Raw genomic sequence first — 25,222 nt, forward strand, 5'->3', positions numbered from 1 at the left:
TAATTTGGTATGAATGCCACAGAGTGATTGACAAGTTATCATATCCTTGAACAATTAGTTATCAAAATCAATACTTTGCAATTAAATAAATGACAGTTTCTATTAACTTACTTCTGTAAGTTTAATATAAACACAAACACATGCATAAACTGTTAGTATCTCGCCTGAGCACTGTGGGGGGACAAGTTTCTTTGGGAATTACTGGATCATCCACCATACACCTAATATTTAGTACAATCAGACTCATCTTTTTCCAAAGCTCATAGAACTCTTTGGTGGAAAGCGCTTGGAAAATGAAGAAGTGTTGAAAGAAACAGTTACTAACTCAGGCGACAGAGTTCTTTGATGATGGGATCCAAAAGTTGGTGCCACAACTTGAAATATTTTAAATTTTCATGGTGACTGTATATACAAGTGAAAAATGTTGATAAATTAGTTTACGATACAATTTGAGATCATACATACACATTTAAAGTTATTGTAAAGCAGATAAAACAATCTCTCAATAGTTATTTTAAGAACTTAGAACACAAAATCATAAAGTTATTACAGGAATCAACAAACATCAACAACCATGATTAACATACCATTTATTAGGATTTGTTTTGTCTGACCAAAGCCTATCAGGAAGTCCTGCAAATACCAATAGCTGGTTTTGCCACGTCATCTCTTATTGTTTACCAGTTAGTATGTGAGACACATTCAGTCCCACTGCTGTGTCAAAGTGGTACTATAAATGCTTTTATATGAATGCCAATTGTAACTCATAATTTTAATAATCTGAATTCTTATAAATGTTTTTATTTTCAGGCTGTTGGACTGGGTAAACTTAATGGGTTGGAAAATGGTCACGATACAAATCGGTTATCCGAAGCTGGAGGTAAGGTTCCTCCTCCCCCTCCTTGCCCTGCACCCGCCATGCCACCCCCACCTCCTCCTGCGCCTGGACCTCCTCCACCGCCCTCTGCACCCAATCCTCCTGCCTCACTCACAGCACCCCGCCCTGCTGTCGTCAAAAATGTGCCCCAGCCATCAAACCCGCTCAAGTCATTCAACTGGTCCAAACTACCCGACACGAAAGTGACTGGGACCGTCTGGACAGAACTGGACGACACCAAACTCTACACTGCTATGGAGCTGGAGAACATCGACAAACTTTTCTGCGCCTATCAGAAAAATGGAGTTGCAGTAAGTGAATTGTATTTTTTGTAACATATTGGCAAGAATGTCTTTTACATGTATTATCAATCACAATGATGTAGAAACAGTGCTTTCTGAGTCACAGTTATGTGTGTGAATGCACAGTATATAAATATCATATTTAATTTGCAGAATGATGGATCGATTGAAGATCTTAGACAACTTGGAAAAGGCAAGACAAAGATCCTATCGGTCATCGATGGTAGAAGAGCACAAAACTGCACAATTCTGCTGTCAAAACTGAAGATGTCGGATGAAGACATATCAAAGTAAGATTAGAATATTCCTTTCGTACTGTATCTGATGTGTCTGTTAAATTTTAGATGGTATATTTGCAGATATTAATTTTTCTGTGTGGTACAGTGTGAGGTTTCTCCACAGTAGCACAAAATAATCACTTGGATATTGGTTACCAAATTGTTATTGTTTATTGTACTATTGAATCAGTTCGAAATGTGATTTGATATTGTGGATCACTTAAGCTAAAGGTCCTGCTGATATATGTAGACTCTAAAATTCTTTTAATTTTATTTCTCTGGATATTTATTAAAAATTAAGAACTAAAAAATAATTCAAATGCAGCATTACTATTTTGAATAAAATATTTATTATATGAATAGACTTCTTGCTGGCTATGAAAATAATTACTTGGAAAAGAATAAAATTTAAATTTAAAAAATTAACTTGTTGATAAAAAAAGTGACTAAAGGCAAAGAAATATAAGTATTTATTATTATAAGGACCAAAAGGGCAAAATGTTGATCATAATATCCGCTATTAAAAGATTTGATTATATAATTTTGTTAACATTCTATTTAGTATAATTTGTAATATAATTTAAACACTAAAAATCAAATATTGAAAATGTAAAATTATGAAACTACTGGACATTGATGCATGAAATTTACATTCAGTTTGTAGTCCGGTCAATTTAGCCAAAAAATAGGGGTAACTTTGCATTAATTCCCAGAAAGCTGAAAATTTGCATAGATGTTAGGGACACCATTGTTATGAAATTGTGAAAAGTCCCCATCGATCCCATGTCTGCAAAATTTTTTATTCAAGGTCAAATTTCACAAAAATAGGTTTTTTGAACGTTTCAGCGAAACGGTTAGGTTTATGAAAACATATGTCAAACAAAAATTGTAGATCATCCAATTATCTACAAAAATGCTCCTTATACTTTTTTTTCACCATTTTTGAGAAAAAACAATTACAAACTTTCTTACACTGTATTGTCCATAATAAGAACGACCAAGCTGCCTATGATACCATTGGGCGTGTAATATAAGTAAAACTATAAGTCTGCGTGACTAATACATTCATATTGACTGATAATTCTGAGAATATGATATTAAAAAAAACGGAGTACCTAATTTTAAGGGACCATGTGCCCTTTGAACAACATCTGCCTGCCATTTCCATTGTTCGAGTGCCCGTTCCGTCTAGACCTGCTTTTCTGAGGTCGCACCTAAATCACCGTTAGTCTCTAAAATTTCTTCGTAGTGAAAAAAATGTAGTTATTTCAAATATTCTCCGCTAAAGTTTGTGCTTGTATCACTTTTTGTTGAAAATATGTCGCAATAGTGTTTTTATTTTGCACTAAAACTTTTTATCTTCAAGTGAATGCGATATTGTTGATCGCGGTATGAAGACGTTACTAACGGGAGTATTCAAGGGAGGAATCAATTTAATGATTACTTGAAGAATGTAAATTCAGCGACAAATCATGTGCAGTGTGTCACAAACAATACAATAGAAAGAGTACAATTGCAGCAGCAAAACAGCAACATGAAGAGGAATAAGCTATTGCCTCTCAAAAAGTCCTCCTCGTACTAGAGCACATGTAAGTGAGTCATATTTTTCTTTTAAAAATTGTTGTTTATTTTGCGCCGACAAGTTGAGTGAGGAATACAAAAAGAAAACAAGCACAGAAATCTCGTCGTAAAATTTGTAACGTTATAACTCATTCATTTAAAGACTCAGTTATGAAAGCAGCTCAGTCTCGTTCTGATGACACCGCAAAAACTATTGTTGCTCGCATCGGTTTGAACACGATTTAGTTGCTGCTGAAGCTAAAGTACCATAATGATTGCTTTGTATCATTTTTTAAGCCGACCACTGGAGGCTAAGTCGGCCGCCGTCCTCAAGATGAAGCATTGTATCTCACCATGGGGGAAATATTTTCATATTATTGAAAGAGGTGATGACTGCCAGTTTACGTTAGAAGAATTAGAAAATATATGTAAAAACGTAAGTGCTGATAATAGAAAAATTAAATTTACGATTGAAGTTAAATTATGGTAATAGATTCATTATTACTCAGAAATTAGGACAATTAACATTGTATGTTTTCTTGTTAAATTATCATTGATATTATCAATCAAGCTTGGAGTGAAAAAACATAAAGGCAAAGATGAGCAATTGAAGGTCCTATCAACGCGCCAGTAATTATTCGGGAAGATAATCAATCGGTTCAATCATATACAGTTTTTTACATGCGATTTTATGACTGTCGGAGATACAACATCAGTAATGTTTCGAAGGGGTAAAACACAACAATTTTTTAATTGTTTGAAAAAGAAACTTTTATTACATGTGTAAAGCCTACAAGCTTTCAGAGATATCAACTCTTCACCAGAAACTCGCTTTCTTCTGTCTTTATATGGAGCTCCAAAATTTACTTCCATATACAAATTAACGTTACTTATCTTTTGCAAAACAAACACGTAATAAAAACGTGTGCAATTAGCCATCCTTTCCTCCAACCGCACCTTCCGCTCACCAACAGTTTTATCATGTATATTACTAGGTTTCAGCTGTGTGGCTTGGTAATCAACTAGACCCAGAACAATGGGGTTGGAAGCATATCCCACACGCTTCTTCCACCTGAACCAGAAAACCTCCTTAATTCTGTTTTTGAACTGCAAAAAAGAGGTGTAACTTAAGATGCGGCCGCAAAAAAAAGTAATCTTATTTTGTTCACTAGCGTGCACTACTTGTCAAGGCCAATCGTGTTCAAATGTTGAATCTCCAGCAGAAGAAGGATTTTACATGAAATGACGAAACAACTGATGTATTGCTGTTAGTAAAATTTATGTCTACTCAAGAAGATGAGGAAGAAGAAGAAAAATAGAGAGAAAAGAAGATGAAGGGGAAGAAGAGGAAATACCTAATGATGATGAAGGACGAATAAAATATGTTACAATGAAATATAACGGGACTTGTCACTCGAGCGGTACCTGATCGACAACGACCACACTGACAAGAGTGCAACGACTAAAAAGAAGAATAACCAAACATTCATTTAAAATTTTACTGGAATAGACTGTGAAATAGGCCTACTGGGGAAAACCACATTAAAAAAATCGTGCTAGGTACACTAACTCATAGGTGGCGTGGAAACGTGTTCATATTATAGACAATACAGTGTATGAAAGTTTTGTAATTGTTTTTTCTCAAAAATGGTTAGTGTTATGAAAAAAAAAGTATAAGGAGCGTTTTTTGTAGATAATTAGATGATTTTACAATTTTTGTTTGGACATATTTTTTTCATAAACCTAACCGTTTCGCTGATAAGTTCAAAAAACCTATTTTTTGTGAAATTTGACCTTGAATAAAAAATTTTGCAGACATGGGATCAATGGGGACTTTTCTCAATTTCATACCAATGGTGTCCCTAACATATATGCAAATTTTCAGCTTTCTGGGAATTTTTGCCAAGGGTCAATGTCTAAATTGACCCGGACTATTGGTTTTGTATTTGTTCTGTAAGAGAGCAGAGAAAACCCGTTATCTATTTTTATACTTTGTAGCCAAATGTCAGTTGTAAACAATGACCACTGTTGTCAGGGTGATCATGAGCATGGACAGTCGGGACCAGTTACCCCTGGACATGGTCGAACAGCTGCTCAAGTTTACTCCCAGCTCCGAGGAGGCTGCTCTGCTGGAGGAACACAGTGAGGAGATTGATAATCTGGCACGTGCCGACCGGTTCCTCTACGAGATATCCAAGTATGCTATATTTAAAAGTGCTATTTTATTAAATCATTATTTTTCTATTGAATGTTGTAGTTGGTAATCTTGAATACTTTCCGGGAGTCCTTGAATATCTGATTGTATGAGTGGCCATTTTCATTTTAGCCCTATACAACATTAGTTAATAAGCATCCAAACTATCTGTCAGGTGGATGAATAAACATGCAGTGTGAGCTGGCCTATAGGTTAAAAGCATGATGCCTCATATCAAAACAATTTAAAAAAATACCCCTCCGTTAAGATCCAAAGCACCTTCAGCTTTTGAAAAATAGATGGCACACTTCTTCTAGAATTAATAACTGAAAAAAGCAAAGAGAAAGCACAGATTACTAAAATTTAATTTGGTGTGAGGTAACTGTTTCAGTACAATTTGTGTTCTATATCTTACAAATATGGCTTATTTTAAAGTTGTTGTTATTATTTTAATTGTATTAAAATTTTGAAAATAATCCTTTTTAAAAAGAATCATGTTTAAAAAATAAAAAATAAATTTTTTCCTGTACAACCTTGCAAGTATTCTGCTAAAGGATGCCATATTACTCACTTTTAAACTATAATTATATATTTTTCAGGAATGTAAAAATTGTTAATTAATAAAACAAAAACTATTGAATTTAAGTAGGAATTATTAGTTCTCTTAAAAAAAACTCTTAAAAAGCAACAGAGAACATAATACTGATTAGCATTATACTGTATACTATACAGATAAGACAGCCTAAAAGTTGAATTGGAGAAATTACGTATCCAAAGTGTGGTCTACAATAATTAATCAGCTCACACAATTTCTGTGCAGGATACCTCATTATGAACAGAGGCTGCGCAGTCTACACTACAAGAAGAGGTTTGGTGTATGGGTGAATGAGATCGAGCCACGGGTGAGAGCTGTGATGGAAGCATCCCGAGAAGTGTCCAGATCTAGGAGGCTGAGAAGACTGCTGGAGATCGTGTTGGCACTGGGGAACTACATGAATCGTGGAGCCCGTGGGAATGCCACAGGGTTCAGGCTTGGCTCCCTGAATCGCCTCGCTGACACCAAGAGTAGTGCCTGCAAAGGCACGACACTGCTGCATTATCTAGTCGAGATCCTTGAAAAGAAGGTAATGACTGCAAAGATTGTTCTACTTATTGTTCATTAATGTAATGCCTTATGATGGAGTACAGGCGTTACAATGACTGAGGTAGCTTTGCCATGCCAATGGACATTGAAATGTATGAATTGGTCAAACTCCTATCTTCCTTTGGTTATTTTATGGCCCAAAACCCTAAAGCAAATTTGAATGATTATTGATTTATAAAAGGGTACTATATTATCCATACTCGAGCCAACTACAAAAATCCATGTGTACATAATAGTTTAACAATATGTTTTCTTGTGAAAAAGAGAACGTTCTTTCAACCAATATCTAGAGATAGTTAGGGTAAATGTTATTATTCTTCATTTTACAATACTTTAACTTACAAATGAAAAACATGTCTGTTGTGCTGGATATAACAAAACAGCCCCGTGGTCTGAAACTATTTATCTCTATACTAAGTCATAAATGGGTTAAGTGTATCACGACAAGGATTCTTCAAGGGATTCATCCAAATTGCATTGAGTAATTGAAGTTTCTTATAATAATGTTCATATAAAATAAATAGCAGAATAGGGTCAATCATGAATGACCCAAAAAGTGGGTATTTGCTCCTCTCCTTTTATCTTTTAAACGAACCGCTTCTATTATATTTCTACTAATTTAGTATTTTCCTAATCTTTTCTCTGTATGTTTATACATTAATTGTTTTAAGGCATATACATATATACTTAATTTGTTTTGCAGTTCAGAGACGTTCTGAGGCTGGAGGAGGACCTACCACATGTGAAAGAAGCAGCCAAAGTCAGGTATTGCGATTCAGTTTTTAATAACTAAATGATTTTAAAACTATTTGTAAACTTGTACACACTTGATCAATAAACTTATTATTGGATGAACCTTTAAGTTCTCTGGACGACTTTCATAACGTATTGGCATTAACAAGATTTGTATCTATACAAAATTGTTTGAAACATGTTGAAAATTTTGTTAGAACTTTTTTATGACTAATGGTTCAAAGAAGTCATTGCCCCCAGCAGTAATTCCAGCCAGCATATGGTTGCTATGAATTGTATCACTATAATATCTCAATACATCCTAGTGTATATTTTGAAATCAGTTCATACTTTAGCAGCAATGTTCTGACTAATTTAGAAATGAACAGTCTGTAACAAAGTACAGATAGTCAGCTGGATGATGTTAGTTGTACTGTGGTAGTCTATACATATACTAGGATCACATACAGTGTGCGTAAAGTGTCTGGAAACACATTTTCAGTACTTTTACAAAATCAGTACTTTCAATACCCAAAATGCACTATTTCTTGATAGAGTGATTCCTAAAAAATGTATCCAACACAAAATTGTGCCTGTTTAATGATCCAATATTGATCTAATTTCAAAAGCCAGCGTTTTGTAATTAATACAGTGTATATGAAGTGGTTTGAGATTTACATGATACTCCCTACGGGACATCCTCTAAGCAAGGCCGTAATCAGCTTTGGCATGGGCTCTGGAAGATATATTCGGCCGGGCCTCAATCATGGCCTACCACCACACTGTCTGTTGGTACGATCCCTTCAAAAATAGAGGGGCCCCGGTAAAAATTGTCCATTTTTCAATTGTTATTAACCTTATTAACGAGACTCACAGAACAATTAATCTTTTCTACCATTCAACAAAATTATTAACAGATATAAAAATTGTGTAAATGACAAATTTTTAACAACTAATTTAGTTGTTTACCATGTTTTAACATGGTAAGACAATCTTCCATCCACCTAAATTGTGTTACTGTTTTGATTAGTTTGTAAGTTAGTTATGCACATACCCAGGGATATTAGACTGAACCATGGATAGTACAATGCTAGTAAAGTAAACATGAACCTCATGTCACTGTTGCAGCCTGGGAGAGTTGGAGAAGGATATGGCACAGCTTCGCAACAACCTGAAGGAGGTGGAGAGAGAACTGGAGTTCCACCGAGTACAGCCTGTAGCAGCTGGTGGACAGGTTCCTACCCGTCATGAAGGAATTCCTAACCAGTGCCACCTGCCGCTTCTTCTCCGAACTCGAGGACCTCTTCCAGGACATGAAAACGAGGGTCAGTATCGTAAAATATGTAAATCAGTTATACAAAAACTTCTCGAAATAAAAATTTATCTCTGCAGTTCCTTTAAAATGAAGGTCATGTGTGGCAAACCCCCCCACCCCCCCCCCCCCCCACCCCCCCCCCCCCCCACCCCCCCCCCCCCCCACCCCCCCCCCCCCCCACCCCCCCCCCCCCCCACCCCCCCCCCCCATTAAAAATCAATTGTACCGCCTCTTTACAAATATAGGGTATTTTGACCAACTTATTTTTTGAGTTTCAGTCAATCTAAAAAAGATATTATCAGAAAAAATGATATTTTAATATTTTTTTTAATTTTCTCATACCCACTCAGTTAACCTTAATCAAATCCAGCAAAGTTAACGATCAATTAATTGTTTTGCAAAAATGTCCTGTATTGCTTTAGAGAAAACCCAAGCTGTGTCCTTATACATTTAAAATTGGCTTTCTACACACCGAGAATACGATGTGTACTCGTATTTAAAAATAACAAATGTATCCATGAATTCGTACTATACGCTACTGAAGAATACTCATTGCTATTGTTCACATTCGAATTTCGTAATACGATCATATCTATTATACTGTTTAACAGAGTCATATTGCTGGCTAAACGGTGGTTGATATATTTCTTCGATGGTCTGGTATTTATAGTAAGCCTAAGACTTATGTGATGATTAGCTAAGTTATATCATATTACATAAACAAATTATAGCTTGCTGTAGATGGAGCTTATATTGGTCACTTTTAAAATTATATCTTGTATGAGTAACTAGAAATAAGTGAACTAGAATCTTCCGTCATTTTAAAATTCTGCAAGTTCATGAAACTCTTCAGTAAAAAGGTAAAACAATATATATATATAATATATATATATATATTATATATATATATATAACTTTTTTGTTAAAAAAATTATTAACTCTAATGCTTTTGGATTGTGACACATTATTCACAGAAATTACACTCACAATGTATATGTTACGTCGCTAATTCCGAGTAACAGGCTATAATTAAGTGCAATGTACAGGCCACAGCCGACCAATTATCACGAAGCTAGGACAGTCATGTTCTACAGCAATGTTCACGCACAGTATGTACAAAATGTTATTATATCGTCTGTATTCGACAGCCATCATATTATTATGCTAACAAAGCACCGATTAGATTATTGGGTAAGCACAGACTAAAAAGTCAGCATCAGGTACGTCCTGATCGTATGGATAAAATACAATTGTTACACTCTTCATTTCAATCTCTCAAATTTTGTTAACATATAATTACTGGCCTGCAACCAGAAACCAGAAAACGCAATGTATTGCAATTACTCAGAGATTATAAGGTGTTTCGCTCCAGATTACCAAGGCTCTCTCGACATACAATACACAAAACAATATATTTTAAATCCTCAGCACAGAGTAATGTTATTGTGCTAACAAAAGCCACACTATCCAACTTTTGAGTATCCGATAATTATACAGCTAAATTTAATAGTATAATTTATTAATGAACCTTTAAAAGAGTTTATTTAACTCATCATATTTTATCAGAATATCTTAGCTGTTTATATAAACTACATGTAATAGAGAGCAGACTATATTCAGAATTTTTTCATTGTATTCCCATCGCACAGAGAACAGGACAAAGCACGCTCGGCGGGCGTCGCCATCAGACAAGTTACATTGTAACTTTCTCTTTGAACACTATCATTACGCTCTGCATTTTAAACTCTCAATATATGTTTAAGCTATACGTCATAACTATTAAACTATTATATTTTAGTTATATTATATTACGAATATATTGTAATGCCATCGCACAGATAACAGTATTGCACCATGACAAAGCATTCTCAATGGACTTTCTCTTTGTACACTATAATTACGTTCTGCATTTTAAACTCTCAATATATGTTTAAGCTATATGTCATAACTATCAAACTATTATATTTTAATTATATTATATTACGAATATATTGTAATGCCATCGCACAGATAACAGTATTATACCAGGACAAACAATTCTGTATGGGCGTTAGCGTCAGACAACTTACGTAATTATTTTCTCTTTGAACAATTTCATTACACTCTGTATTTGAAAAAACTCACTCTTTATATACTGTACATTTAATACCAAGAAAACAACAAGCAGAGACTTTATTATAATGCTATTGCTTACAGTAACGTATTGTACTAGGCCAGTACAGATCTAGATGTTTATGTCAGACAAGTTACATTGTGACTTAATTTGGACACTTTCATTGCACTCTTCATTAGAAACTGTCTCTGTTTATATAAGTTATATTTGATGGCAAACACTCTGCAATCAGAGATTTTATTTTAATGCTATGGCTCGGAGTACCAGGATAAGGCAGATCTACGGGCGTTTACATCAGAGAAGTTGCTTTTTTACTATCTCTTTAAAAAATTATTACACTCTGAATGTGTAACACTCTTTGTGTAATAATCTTACTTATATACCTTATGAATTGTTGTCCTAGCCAGAGTATCTATAGAATACTGTATTCTGGGAGATGTAAGTTTAATAACTCTTGGCACTTATTGACTTATCTAGATTAATGTACTGCATAGTGTTGAATCGTATCATTAGAACAGTGCACCGTATAATCTTATAATATTGAATAAATAACAATAGTAATGTGTTAGATATTTATCTAAAATGATTCTCTATAATTATTCACGTTATTGTGTTATCAATATGTATAATGTACCTTACCCAATTTGGCCCATTTATTTAAATTTATAGGAAATCTCTTAAAATTGATAAATTTGGGACCATATAGTTTTTTTGCTGTATGCCACTCATATATTTTGAAAACTAGCTTTTGTAAACTTTCATATAAAAACATTATATAAATTAGTTCTTATTATTTCTGAAATTAATTTATAAGATAAGAAGTATGATGAAAGTCGTGTAACAGACTTCACTGAAGTTTCATTCAAAGTTCTGTAGCTCAATTCTTTCTATAGTTATTGTGTGGCCTGGCAGACAAATAGATTGAAGATCAATTTTTCCAGCCCCTGCTGATAGACAGGAAAAATATAAATTTCAACCCCCTTAGTAAAATAAATCATTGAAGAGTTGATTGAAGTTTATCGTCACATCGCGCCTCGCTGGCGCTAATACATATCCCATTAAAAGACATTAACCAAAGTCAACACAGATGTTGCTTTTGTACATATACGTTTTCACAACAAAATTTCAAACCTATATCTCAGCTTGTTTTTTTTAGATATCCTGCAGAAAACAGTAAGAAACAAATAGACGGATGAGAAATTATGCCTGCTCCCAATGATAGTAAAATAAGAGCATTCAATTCTATAGCATAGTTAGTTCTCGCATAGACGCTTAGCCTAATACCGTGGATTAACCAGCACCATGACCAGGCACCAGAAGTCTAAGGTTTGTGCAAAGTCTATAAATCGATTCGTTCTCAAGACCTGTTATGGTAGAGAGAAGAGAAAATTTGCACACTTCCTTGAGTGGTAGACTTTTTTAAATCTCAGCTAAATATATTAATAAATTAGTCAATATTATATTTTAATACAGTCATATAATTGCACGGATTAAGTTAAATTATTGGTAGATGCATTCTTTTGACAGTGAAGTAAATTAATAGCAATAGTCTATTTTTTAGATTACCAATATTTTATATTTTCATGAATAAAGGATTTAAGTAACTGTGTTATTTATTTTAATGTTGTGTTATAAGTTGTCAAATAAATGCAAAGAAAATTAAATCCATACACATTGTTTATAGATTTTAATTCCACACAAATAATAATATATGAAAAAGTAAAAATACATTTCCTTTTAATTTCTTTAATCGTTATATGACATGCATGTAAGAAGTTAGTTTCATACTGGTTATTTCTGCTTCAAAGTGAATAGAAAACAAAAAGCGTAAAAATATTATACGTAGCTGGAGCACATTAAGGAAAGACTAAGAAGCAACTAAAGTTTTATCAGACATTTCCCTTTGTTACGGGTTGAAAGCTGTGAAGTTGGGTGGAGATGCTTTGTCAAGGATGTTTATGCTTTTGACACTGTAATGTCAATCAGCTGGCCGTGATAATCAGTCTGGCATCACAGATCAGAAGTCATTCTGTAGTTTCATTTCCTTATTTCACAACATGCCCTAGTTGTATTAAAAATATTGAGAATATTAAATATTTCAATATTTTAAGTTTTCAACCATTCATATTGTCAGGTTTCTCCTGGTTTGTGTTGAACGTAAGAAAAACTGAAAGGTCATACAAATATTGATTTCAGATTTGACATAGACATTTACTCCAGGCTTAATATCTGGATTAATAAACGCCAGTACTGCGCTCAAATTATATTTAACTTTTAATAGCAAATTCTGCTATCTTAAGAACTCCTAATAGCCATTCAACCGTCTCATAAAATTTTCTTGTATTTACGTTATTTCCTAAATATTCAGTAAAAAAAACATCCTTAAATATTATACAGGATAAACAAATGTCGTGCCAGACTCGATATATTATGGACTAATAAACGCCTGTGCTCCGCTCAAAATGCGTTTAACTTTTAAATAGCAAATACTGCCATTATAAGAACTCTTAAGAACCATTCAACTCATACAATTCCTTTTATAGCTGTATGTTAATTTATAAATATTCAGTAAAGAAACTGCTCCTTGCTTTAATAGTACATAGTGAATAGCTTGGGAGTGCTTTCGATTATATTTTATGTTTTAGGTAAATTATCACTATATGTTTTAGGTTGAAAGTCGCATCACAGGTTGTATAAAAACGCGAAACTCAACGGAAGTTCAAAACATGTAAAATAAAATTTATGAAACACACATACTCGATAAAAAAGACGATAAATATTTTACGGTACGCATTGATGGTTGGCCTAGTGCTTACACCCAATCACGGACTCGAATCGCCAGGTCGGCAGTGCATACACTGAGAACTGAAGTTAAAGTCACTCCTTTTCACCTACTTCCTGGATCGTTATTTTCTACTACAGTCTTGTGAGTTCTTAATAAATAAATAGTTTTACCGAGGATCGTACTAAAGTACAATGGCAACAAAATAAGAGGCTGTATAGCAACAATTAGTTCTTAATTTTGAAAATGTTTTATCAGACGTGTATTTGGTTGTGAAAATTTCCATTAAATTGAAATTTATTTTATTTTAATATCTCCTGTAATGAGCATATCGTCTCGCTTACAGATTCTGGTAATTGTTTTATGTAATAAACGAAATAATATATTAAATTATCGATCTGTTTTTTAATTCAGATTTGTTCTTGTGCAATAGTTAGGAATAAAAGAAATATATACATATATATATATATATATATATATATATATATGTATATATTTCACATTTATTCCTTTAATTTGGAGACTTTTCCAATCGAACTATGGAATAGTAAAATCGAAATGTTTTAATTTAATTATTTATACAATTGTATAAGGAGTTCGAGGCTATTTGTATTTCAAGGTTATGATTTTAGTATTAGCTTCCTCAGCGTTTATCTTGAGATCAAAAAAATATAGGAAATATTGGAAAAACCCCCAAGTATAAGAGAATTTCCTTGGATATCTTCTGTCTGAAATTCATCCCTATAAGTCAACAAATAAACCTTATTGGACTTAAAAATCATATTAGGCTGGTAAAGCACATGTTGGTAATGTAATAATGACCGATTAACCCTAGAAACACTTATGTATCGTAAAAATGACGACTCGCCATTTGCAAAAATGCCACACCCACCATCAGAGTCAAGGTCACGCCCCCCTCTCCAAAGTACCTTCCCCACTCCAATAGACTAGCTCAGTCGCGGAGTAGCCGTCCAACAGGTCACTTGCTTCTTTGTTGTTCCGAGTTCGCGTAGTAAATCTGACGATACATAAGTGATGGTGTAACTTTTATCCTTAGTTGATCATAGTTTGTTTTTCATTAGATTTTAGTGCGTGTGTTTAGATTTTTAGTTTTTGTGATTTTCTCACAATGGATGAAGACTGTGAGCGTATGACTAACCTGTCAAATAAGACAATACCTGGAAGAGTCTAGTGACGAGGAAACTCATCGCTCTTCCAATGACAGTGGAAGTGACAATGAGGACCAATGTGAAGTTGATGAAGTAGAGGACACAGATGTGGACGATATAGACGCAGATGAAACCTACTTTCCACCAGAAAAAGGCCTCAGAGTTTACGAGAGTGAATCAGAGTCAGACAGTGACAATGAGGTGAAACGTAAGAAGAAGAAAAGGCGTAAGTCTAATATTGAGCTTCCATCAACATCTACCGCACAGCAAGTATGTAGGCCTAGATCTAACCTTTCAGCACAGCCCAATGCTGACCTTTCAACTTATGATGATAGTGCCAACGATTTGACTGAATATAACATTTTGCCTGATGCTGTACCTGAAAATGCGTCAGATCCCGATGCAGATTCCAACCAAACACAATTTACAGTAGATTGAAATATTTTTATTCCTAAAGCTACTATTATTAGAGCTAAGAACAAGCATGTGTGGCACACTAAACCGCAGCCTACGAATGCTCGTACTCCAATGAGAAACATTTTGCTCTCGAAACGTGATATTGTAGGAACCGCCCGTGGATCTGTACTGCCTCTATCAAGTTTTCTTGAAATATTTGATGAAGCTATGATAAGTAAAGTTCTGCTCCACACAAATGAAGAAATGGATCGACTTAGAACTAATTACAGAAATCAGGCAGTAAATACAATACAACCTATAGGTATGCAAGAGATGAATGCGTTTCTTGGTATTTTGGTGAACTCTAACTAGGGTAGGTCAGTTTACCTAATTGTGTATTAGGTTAGTTCTTTACCTGAAGAAGAGATCAGATTGCAGATCTCGAAACGTAGTGTTACTGTTTTCTTGTTTCACTTAACGATGGCAAATGTCCGGAAAAATCCTGTTTCCTTCACATATTCAGTATCGATCCACATTCCTTCATGACATCTACTTGCTCATTCAAATAATTTCCTTTACGTCACATTTGTATTAATAGAAACTTTATAATGAAACCCATTTGGTTTTAGTATATATGCGCATCTTAGGTTTTATGACTGTAGTAAATAAAATATTGCAAATACTTTTTTATCTCATTTCAGTAATGTGGCATTTTTACCTCTTAATTCCTACTCCATTATGTATGAACCAAAACGTTGCCATTGTAAAATTTTAGCTACAACTTTAAAGAATGGCAAGTAGTTAAATTGATTTTTAGTTAAAAAATATGTTTCCAAAAAGCAAAGAGGAAACGACTTAGTAAACGGCGCCAAGTTTATATCCAACCAAGCAGCATTAACTTATTCTTTCTCAATTGAACCACACCACGTTAACATATTAAAACTCGGTATCTTTTCTTGCCTTTGTAATTAGCTTTTAGATTATATGAAATCATGACGTACATTAATAAATGTTAGAAATTAATTTGTTGCTGTCTTTTTGAGCTGTACTGCATTTATCTAAAAATTCTACATAACAATATCATAGTTTTTATCATTTGAACTTTTATTTGATAATACAAAACTTTATTTAAACAGCAAGCTCAACAATTTGAATATGAATGTGACATTTAAGATCGTGTTTCAGCTAACTTCCAAGTTAAAGTAATAAAATGGTAGGAACAGTGAGCGATGAATTAGCACCATACACAATTTGCAGAATTAACAATAGGCGGCCGTTATATTTGGTGTAGAGAAGTGTAGACGTGGTCTGTCTCAGATAGATTCCCCACATTCATGAGGCTTAGATGTGAACGTGCTCTGTGTTTATATGTCCCCACCATAAATCCTTCTGTCTCTAACGACAACCTCATCCTTTCAAAGAAAGAACTGGTTAATTTATGTAATAACCCAGCTCTCAAAACAACTTTTTTCACAGATAAACTTCCCTCTAGTGTTTCCATTAGTATTATAAAATAAAGTATGAAATAACATAGCCCTTTTTAAAAGCAATGGATATTTAATTCCATAAAACTATAATAAAACCAATAGACAGTTATTAGATCTGTGATGAAAAAATATACTAAAACACATTAAATTAATATTATTATGTGTATCAGAAAATTTTTAATTGAAGAATATGTGACTGCGACCATGTCCTTGAATAGCATCTTATGAAAATATAATATCAATTTTTACTCTCGTTATTTAGTATAAACTCTATGGATAAAGTATATTTTTAATTGGCTGGTTTGAAGTAGACGCAACTCTTTAAAACGAATTTAGATATTTTTGTGATATTTATGTTTACAGTACATAAAACTGTAACAATTGTGTAACTAAATTGTGTAACTAAGAACTGTAACTGTGTAAGAATAAATAAACACTAGCTTAAGACGTTAAATTAGGTGAAAAATTTCATGGATGTGACATAGTAGGTTATAACAGATTTTAAACTCAATTTTTTACTAAACTGTAATAACGATTAAAACACTATTTTATAAATAATTAGCTGAGGATCAGGGAACCGTATCACTCAAAGGGTTTGCAATTCCTCAAGATTAAGCAATGGAGCTCGAATTCAGCATGACGCTTTACTTGCATGTAGGAACCATTGGGTTTGATCATTATCCCCTTAAATAAGATGTCCCTGATCCTATCCTAAGAGAATGCTGTTACGCGACATGTGTACGCGGACACTCCCACCTCGCTATTTCTCTTAGTTATGAAACAGAGCTACATTTATTATTTTTGCACTACGCTTAAGATATACATTGATATTTTAAAACTTGTTTTCTTTTTTAACATCAAATTAATACACTCTCGTAGCAACTGCAGTACACTAGCATAATGCAGCATAGAACAGAACACAAGCTCTCATTGAGACAGAGTCTATAGATATTGCTGACAAATATCGCGCCCTCCTTAACTAAACATTAAATGATTAAGCCCCCAGTTGATTAAAGCAGTGATGTCTCGACAGCAACGAGAGGGTATGAAACACCAGTTTGCTTTGTTCCTCTGCAAACGCCTGACACGTATTGTGGAACAATTTGTAAATGGCAGCTGTTATCTCACTAACAACATGTGTACACTGTTCACGAACAAATTGTTTTAATTAATAATGAAATGTAATGTATAATACAGGGTACTGGAAGCCTCCAATAACCATCACTAACATCGGATATGCTTCGACTATCAGTATCAATAACGATAGAATGTCGTAGTATATGGATTAGAGCAAATTGAGTGAGATCTAACGTAAAATAATAATATTAAAACTCACGCAACTGTACATTCTTAATTTGATATTATAGAGTTATGGAATATATCAGAAAAAACCATGTTAATATAAAAACTATTTGGATAAGTCTTAATTCAATTTCTAATATTAGCCTGGAAATTCTCTCTTTACGTTTAACGTCATAGTGCAAAAATGTGTCGTTGAATTAAACCACTTTTCAGTATTTGATTGAGCTAAAATTTTGCATATAGACTTAAATCATGTTGCATGTTAATTAAAAAAAGGTTAGAATGATTAAATATCACGGGCTCTAAAATTAAATAAATATCCATAAGATATGGATTTATATTGAATAGACAATCTGTATTTCTTTACATTTTAAATGCAAACTTTGCCTGACTGCATTAGTTTTAATAATAATCCGTTCTAAATGTACCAAATGACAAAAGGCTGTGTAAACATTGCGTATATTACTTTTTCTGATTTTAATCTATTTTTGAATTGTATAGAAGCAAGATGGCCGGGTGCACACGGACTTATTACTATTTGATAAAAAATCATCATTCATAATAGCATAGATATTTATGTTAGATATAATGAAGAAATAACAATTTTTGCTAATTATTAAGCAGAGAATATTCTATATTATAGAATACATACCGTTTTTAAACGGAACGTATTGTAAAAATAGAGTATATTTTTCAGGCTGAGACGTGTTTGTTTAAGACTCGCATATTTGCCCCGAGGTTATATTTGTTTTCATCAAGTTTGGTAGCGTCGGTAAAATTGTGGTAGGAAAAATTGGCTGTTAGAAGTATATTTGATATAAATTTTATTTATTGAATTATGTACAATTTTATTGAAAACTGTGATGAAAATAAACATCATTGGGCATAAAACCTACAAAATAACTAAATATGAACATCACAGATTATATGATATTTAACTATACAGATTTGGCTTATGGAATATAATGCCTGTTATTATTTTAGTACCTAAAACAGGAACATCTCTATTTTCGTAGGGTATTATATATAAATGTAATGGTTTTCTGCCTTTGTAAAAACATCTGGCCATCTACTTATTATGTAACCGATTTATAATTATATAGATACATATTCTAGATCCAGTTATTTTTTTCGTATGAGGGGAAGACTTGGTTTACACAATACTGACTATTAAAGTACTTTACTAAATTTAGTTCCAGACTAAAAAAAGGATTTAAAAAGAGTTTTAAATAATTTTTTCATAAATACAAAGTTAGATATAAAAAACAACATTGAGATCACAGTGGAGGATCCTTATTTGACGGTTTTCGTGTTCGGTGTGTAACTGCCTATCTAAACACGTGTAATATGGACAATTTGTAAGTTTGGGAAAGAACTTAAAAAGTATATAGATAATTAAGTTTTTGAAATTGCCCAACAAAAAAGTAAACTTACAGCTAGATGAGAAATATGAAGGCAAATAGCGAGATTTTTACACTTTTCATGTTAGGTGTTTTGTGTTTTACTGTTATAACGTAAAAAAACACAAATTAATTTATTGCAGACAGAAAATGACGATTTTAATTTTATCTTACTTTTAATTTTTACAGGTCTGTCACTTTTATCTAAAGTGAAGTATGAAGACATCCAGGCACTTAATAGACCTCAAAAATTCAATGACAACTTACCTAAACATGAATAAACGTTGTAGCTTTCAGTTTAAAGTGGAGAATGATTCAGTTGGCTGTACCATATTAATTTGTAAACATTGGTGCATTACATGAAATTATCATTAAATTTATAATAAATAAATGTATTTTTTCATTCCCTTATTTTTCTGCAAAAGAACATTATTAGTCTAAGGTGTATAAGGGTTTCATTGAAATATAACTTTGGACTCCAAAAATACCGATACTTTATTAAATCTAAAAAAAAATAACTGTCATATAAAATAGCTTATCTACTTTACTTTTAATTACTACTTTATTTTTAATTACTTAGAAATGAAGTTTATTATTTTTAACGTAATATAAAAGGATTATATCTCTCCTTAAGAATGGTAAAATTGTGATTTGAAAAGTTCTTACTCGTGATGTACAAATCTAAAAGCATATTTTACCATATTTTTAATTTTATAAACTAAACAATGATTAATTTACAAGCTATACAAAGTATGACTCACAAAAAAGTATGATAATTTAAAGATATAATAATAATCTAAATAAATTATTTCTTTTTTATTAAATGATATAGTTTTAATTTATTCACTTCAATAAAGAACCCTTGCTGTTATTCTACTTTTGGTTAGCATTTCAATATACAAATAAAAATAAATTAAATACTTACTTTCTTAACGAATAACCACGTTAAAGAATCAGACTTGTAACATCTTCTACTGTGCCAAAAGAGACATAGTATAGCCTTTGGATGTTTCACACAATAGTAATATTTACACTATGTATTCTGTTATTAAAGGAAAAGTTTGAAGATGGAACTTCTTTCAAAGATCACCAATATCCACTAGGCTATTCTTGGATATATTACAGTTATGGCAAAAGTAATATACCCGATGGTGATTTTCACTTGGAGTTAGCAGGTTTATTGCGTTGGCAAATAAAATTCGTCCAGAGTTAAATGTTTTATCATAACTATTTCATTGATTGAAAGCAGGTACTCACAATATAGAGTTCATTATTGATGATGAATATAGTTAACAGGATTTCGGTCAATTTTGGTTTGATTGCATAAACTGGTACACAAAGTTTCTAGAAATTTTATTTTTCCTCTTCTTCAGGACTCAAAACCTATAAATTAGGCTAAAATGCACGAATGTGAAGAAACAAAGGAAAATACCAGTGAATATGTCAAACTCATACTGAACAGAATCGTTGCATGTCCAAAATCAATCATTTATCTCAGAAACAGCTCAGAAAGTTGTTAGAAGCATATAAAACACACTGAGATTTCCAATTTTAAAAATTCTTACTCTGAAAATCATATGATTTTACACGTAACTGGGTCCCATATGAAGGGTGTAGCCTATTCAGATTCTGTCCTACTGTAAATTATATGGCATTCTTAGTCGATCGACAATTCAGGGTAAATTGAAGCCTTTGCTTAGTATTTTTTTAGATATATTGTACTTGTGTAGGAAAAATCAGTATCTACAAATATTTTACTTTAACATAAATTTAACGCATATATACATGAAAAAATTCGGGTTGGTTACACTTTTATAACTCAAGAATTGCTGCACCGACTATAATGATCTCTGATTTACTGCATTCGTGTCCTCCCCAAATAGAATAATAACTCTTAATATATCGTATAAGTCCAAGGAAAACCAGATTAATAGAAAAAGAAAAAGATTGTTATACAATAGTATAGATTGAAAGAACCTGTTTTATATAATTAAATGTTCTTTCTAAACAATGTTTTATGACAGTACGCCCATATATTCAAATAATATAATCACTATTTTAAATTTGTTTACACGTATAGTCTTAAATGCATAAATTAAGCTTGATAGTAACAACACTTCTTATTTCAACCTTTCCTGAAACCTTTGTTTAGTCTTAAAAAGAACAGAATATAAATATAACTAATAAATAATATATAATAATATAGAAAAGACACAAGATAGTATCTAGACAAGAAAATTAAAAGTATTATTAACATTAAACTCTTAAATTAAAATTAATTAATAACTTAAGTTATTAAAGAGTTATTAAAGAGAACTTAAGTTATTCGTTTGACTTTGGTTATATACTATTATATTGTTAACATCAATGAATTTTTCAAAATTGTTTAATGTTACGGTTCAGATAAATTTAATTACATTGTTCAGAATGCATCTAAATAAATTTGCATGCTTAATATTAACAACGCCGGAACTCGAATACGATGGGAGATAACGCGTGTTAACATCCTACTTGGGGCATAAGCTCCTTATCATCATCAATAAACATCAACCTTGTGATGTATGAACTGATTCTTACTCTGCTTGTTAACATCCTATTTGGGGCTTGAGCTCCTTATCATCATCAATAAACATCAACCTTGTGATGTATAAAGTGATTCTTACTCTGCTTGTTAAGATCTCCTTATAGTAAACTTATACCAGTACTACGAGTGTGTGCACACTGTATCAATAATATTAGGCTCGGCCCTACAAATTAACGCTTTGACAGGATAAATCGCATCGAAGAAACTCTGCTCCAATCTTGCGCCTGCAGGAACCTGCTTTACATATTTAATACCGTTTAAGTCGGCTATTACAATTTTCAGTATTCAGTTATTTATTTGCTAGTTAAAGATCAATCATAAATTTTGTTTACTAACTTCAGGTTTACATTTGTAAAATTTATATTTATAAAGTTTTTTACTAGTCTACCTTGCAATATTACTACGATTAAATATAATTATCACATACAGTTTAGATTTGAAATACTAAAACCTAAAATTAAAAATAATACGTAAATGTTCCGATCCATGAAGTGTTTGGAAATTAGGATTGATAGTTTATTATGAACAACACTTCTTATTTAATTCATACAAAGCACCCTTCATCATTATTTCCCAGTAGAGAACTGAACGATATATTATATATTGAATCATTATTGTTTTAATTTCGTTTAAACATTTTCTATTATGAAGACATGAATGTTACCCTGATACCGTCAGTATCATCTTATTATTTGGCCTGCACTATCATATCGTCCTGTTTATAGTGTATCTGAAAATTTCACTTAAACTAAGATAACATTGGCTGTTTATTACCACAGTCCCAAAATCTTTCGTATCTGGCCAATGTGTAGTTATAAGGTAATCAGCGTTCTATGATAAAAATAAAAATTAAAAAAACTCAGTAGCTTTAGGAGATTTCAAAAACTAATGTCAGTTATGCATGAAATCGGTTGAATCTAATTACTATAAATTCCACACGTAGCCGCAAGCTTAACGAACTGGGAGTGGCACTTTGGCTAATTGTTCTGCTCGTGCTGTAAATTGCTAATCACTTAACTTTCAATGAAAGCTACTCAGATAATATGCCAATAAGCAATAATACATATGTATATTCCATGCAATAAATCAATTTTCATACACGGTAGTGTTAAAATCACATGCTATCGTATTTTTTGGAAAAAGAATCTAACGTCAAAGTATCAAGAACTGGTAAAAATTGCTGTACTATCTTCATCAGGTAAAATCCCTATATAAATTCCAGAAGTGCCTAACTTAACTATTAGTGTAGGTAAATATAATACTGGCTAACGGGATATTGTAATTTTTCTATAGAGTAGGAAAATTTCCATTAGGTATGCGTTGGTCACTTTTATTTTTTTTTTCCTTGAATAGCACTGAGGTACTTGTACCGTAGTCGTAATTATTTATGCTGAATCGCGGTAGGAAGTAGGCTCTTTGATAACTAGACGCGGTGCGTGGACATTGTTTGTTGGTTCGAGACCGGTCAATCAGCTGATCGTGTTATCTACGGTGATACGTTCCGAACCTGTTGGGTGGAGAGAGGGAGCGCAGTCTTGAAGCCACAACGAGAAGGTGCAGACGTCGAGTAGAGAAGCGGTGGTTCTTCCTCTAATCATATAGTTTGGAATCTAGAGTAATTCTTTTAATCGGGTGTAAATTTAAATTAAGTTTTAATTTTCTTTAGTGCGTTTTTTAGTTTCCTATCAGCCTCCATAGTCTTCAAAGTAGTAAGTCCCGTACCAGCGTTTAGTTAATATCTTTTATTTTATACTGTTGTGATTAAATTTGTAAAATTTTCCATATTACAGAGTCTGAGAATTAATTCAATTTTTGAAGTATTGTGAATTAAAATTTTTGGTCGTAAAGTTAATATCAAGTTTTGTGTTATATTGATTTTTTAATATTTTGAGAAGAGAACCTTTTATTTTATTTTGTTAATTTAAACCTTTTGGAGAAGTATACATTTTTAGTTTCATTTTAATTTTAATTCTTTTTTTATCAGACTCTTAATTAGATTTGATCGATTGTAAAAATTTTTTGAAGAAAATCAAATCTAAAGTTTGTAAACTTTGTTAAAATTTTGGTGAACTCTAATTCGGAATAAATCAAGTATTTCCGAAAAGTTGTTTTGATTTATAAAGTATTAGCTCCAAAGAAATATAACATATGTACTACAATAACGGTACATACTAGTGGCCTGGATGAACCACTCTGTTTGTTCACTTTCTGGAGGTAGCGATCGTGTCACTTGAGTGGCACTGAGGTACTAGTGGCCTGGATGAACCACACTGTTGTTCCCTTTCTGGAGGTAGTGATCTTGTCACTTGAGTGGGGATAAGGCACTAGAATGGCCTTATCATCCGCACTGAAGCAAGCGCAAAGATTTTAGCTATGTGCAATGAGAGGTATCTCAGCTTGTAGTTGTAAGTAAAAAAAAAGAATACTGGTGAGTTAACTCTGGTGGTAGGTATTTTTGAGTTATAACAGTATTATAATTGAAGGATTAAACCTCCTAGAGCAAACACTTGAAATTTATAATACCGTACTGAGGTTAGATAACTTTAGTTAAAATTTATAGAATTATTCCTCAGACATCTCAAACCTTGTTTCAATTCAACTTTGAAATAAAACGTAAAGCATAAATCATGGAGCAATAACTGCGTTCCTGCTTATACATTACTACTATACTCTGAAATTAACTACTGTGTTAACTGATCATGGAAAAACAGCCGAATAAAACAAATAGAACAGTAAACACTGGTTGTGTGTCAAAACTGTGATTAAAACAAAAAAACCAATAGAATTTTGTCCTTAAACCGATAAACAACTATACTGACATCAACTTTAAAATGTATTATATTAAATTCTAATATCTTAAAATTGTATTAACACCATTAATATATAAAAAGTTATAGCTTATTAAAATACTTACAAACATTTATTTGCTGTGAAATAATTTATAAACTTAAATGTTTTTATTACAGAATGTAAAGTAATAATTCAAAATAAATTCACACTTAAAACTTTAAAAAATAAGTAACCTTTTCAGTTTAAAATTTCATGTTTACATACATATGGTATATGCTTATTTCAGGAGACATTCAAGCGAAAGTTCAAACAACGGTTTCCGTTTCACCAGAGGAAGTGGATGACGGGAAGCGGAGGTGACAGTGTTGACTTGGAGAAGACATATCTGGGCGGCCGTGGCTCCGTGCACTCTTCCCACAGTCCGGGATACGACTGGAGACGGTCGTACAGAGCCACGTCACACAACGGTGCCGCACAGTACAGCCGCGCTTCCTCCAGAGCCAAAGACTTGTACGTGTTCCACAACAAGAGTTCCACCGTGGTCAGGCAGGCCAGCAACACCGAGCTTGAAGAATTGTGCTTATGAACTCTTTAGAATTAGTGCTCATATCTCGAGCACAGGTCGTACAGAGCCACGTCACACAACGGTGCCGCACAGTACAGCCGCGCTTCCTCCAGAGCCAAAGACTTGTACGTGTTCCACAACAAGAGTTCCACCGTGGTCAGGCAGGCCAGCAACACCGAGCTTGAAGAATTGTGCTTATAAACACTTTAGGATTTCACAAGCACAGGTCGTA

General features: G+C 32.9%; 1 protein-coding gene across 1 annotated transcript in view; it reads left to right on the forward strand.

Annotated features, from left to right (window-relative positions):
* The window catches only part of LOC124358124 (disheveled-associated activator of morphogenesis 1), a 131,912-nt gene extending 106,901 nt beyond the window's left edge, over window positions 1-25,011 (forward strand). Inside the window, 9 exon segments of the mRNA XM_046810417.1 lie at window positions 811-1,188; window positions 1,333-1,469; window positions 5,053-5,214; window positions 6,032-6,335; window positions 7,059-7,120; window positions 8,216-8,305; window positions 8,307-8,412; window positions 14,485-14,736; window positions 24,712-25,011. Coding sequence (XP_046666373.1) covers window positions 811-1,188; window positions 1,333-1,469; window positions 5,053-5,214; window positions 6,032-6,335; window positions 7,059-7,120; window positions 8,216-8,305; window positions 8,307-8,412; window positions 14,485-14,736; window positions 24,712-25,011 — 1,791 coding nt within the window.
* The last annotated feature ends 211 nt before the right edge of the window (window positions 25,012-25,222 follow it).

Source organism: Homalodisca vitripennis, chromosome 3 (assembly GCF_021130785.1).
Source record: "Homalodisca vitripennis isolate AUS2020 chromosome 3, UT_GWSS_2.1, whole genome shotgun sequence".
NCBI classification, from domain to species: Eukaryota; Metazoa; Arthropoda; class Insecta; order Hemiptera; family Cicadellidae; genus Homalodisca; species Homalodisca vitripennis.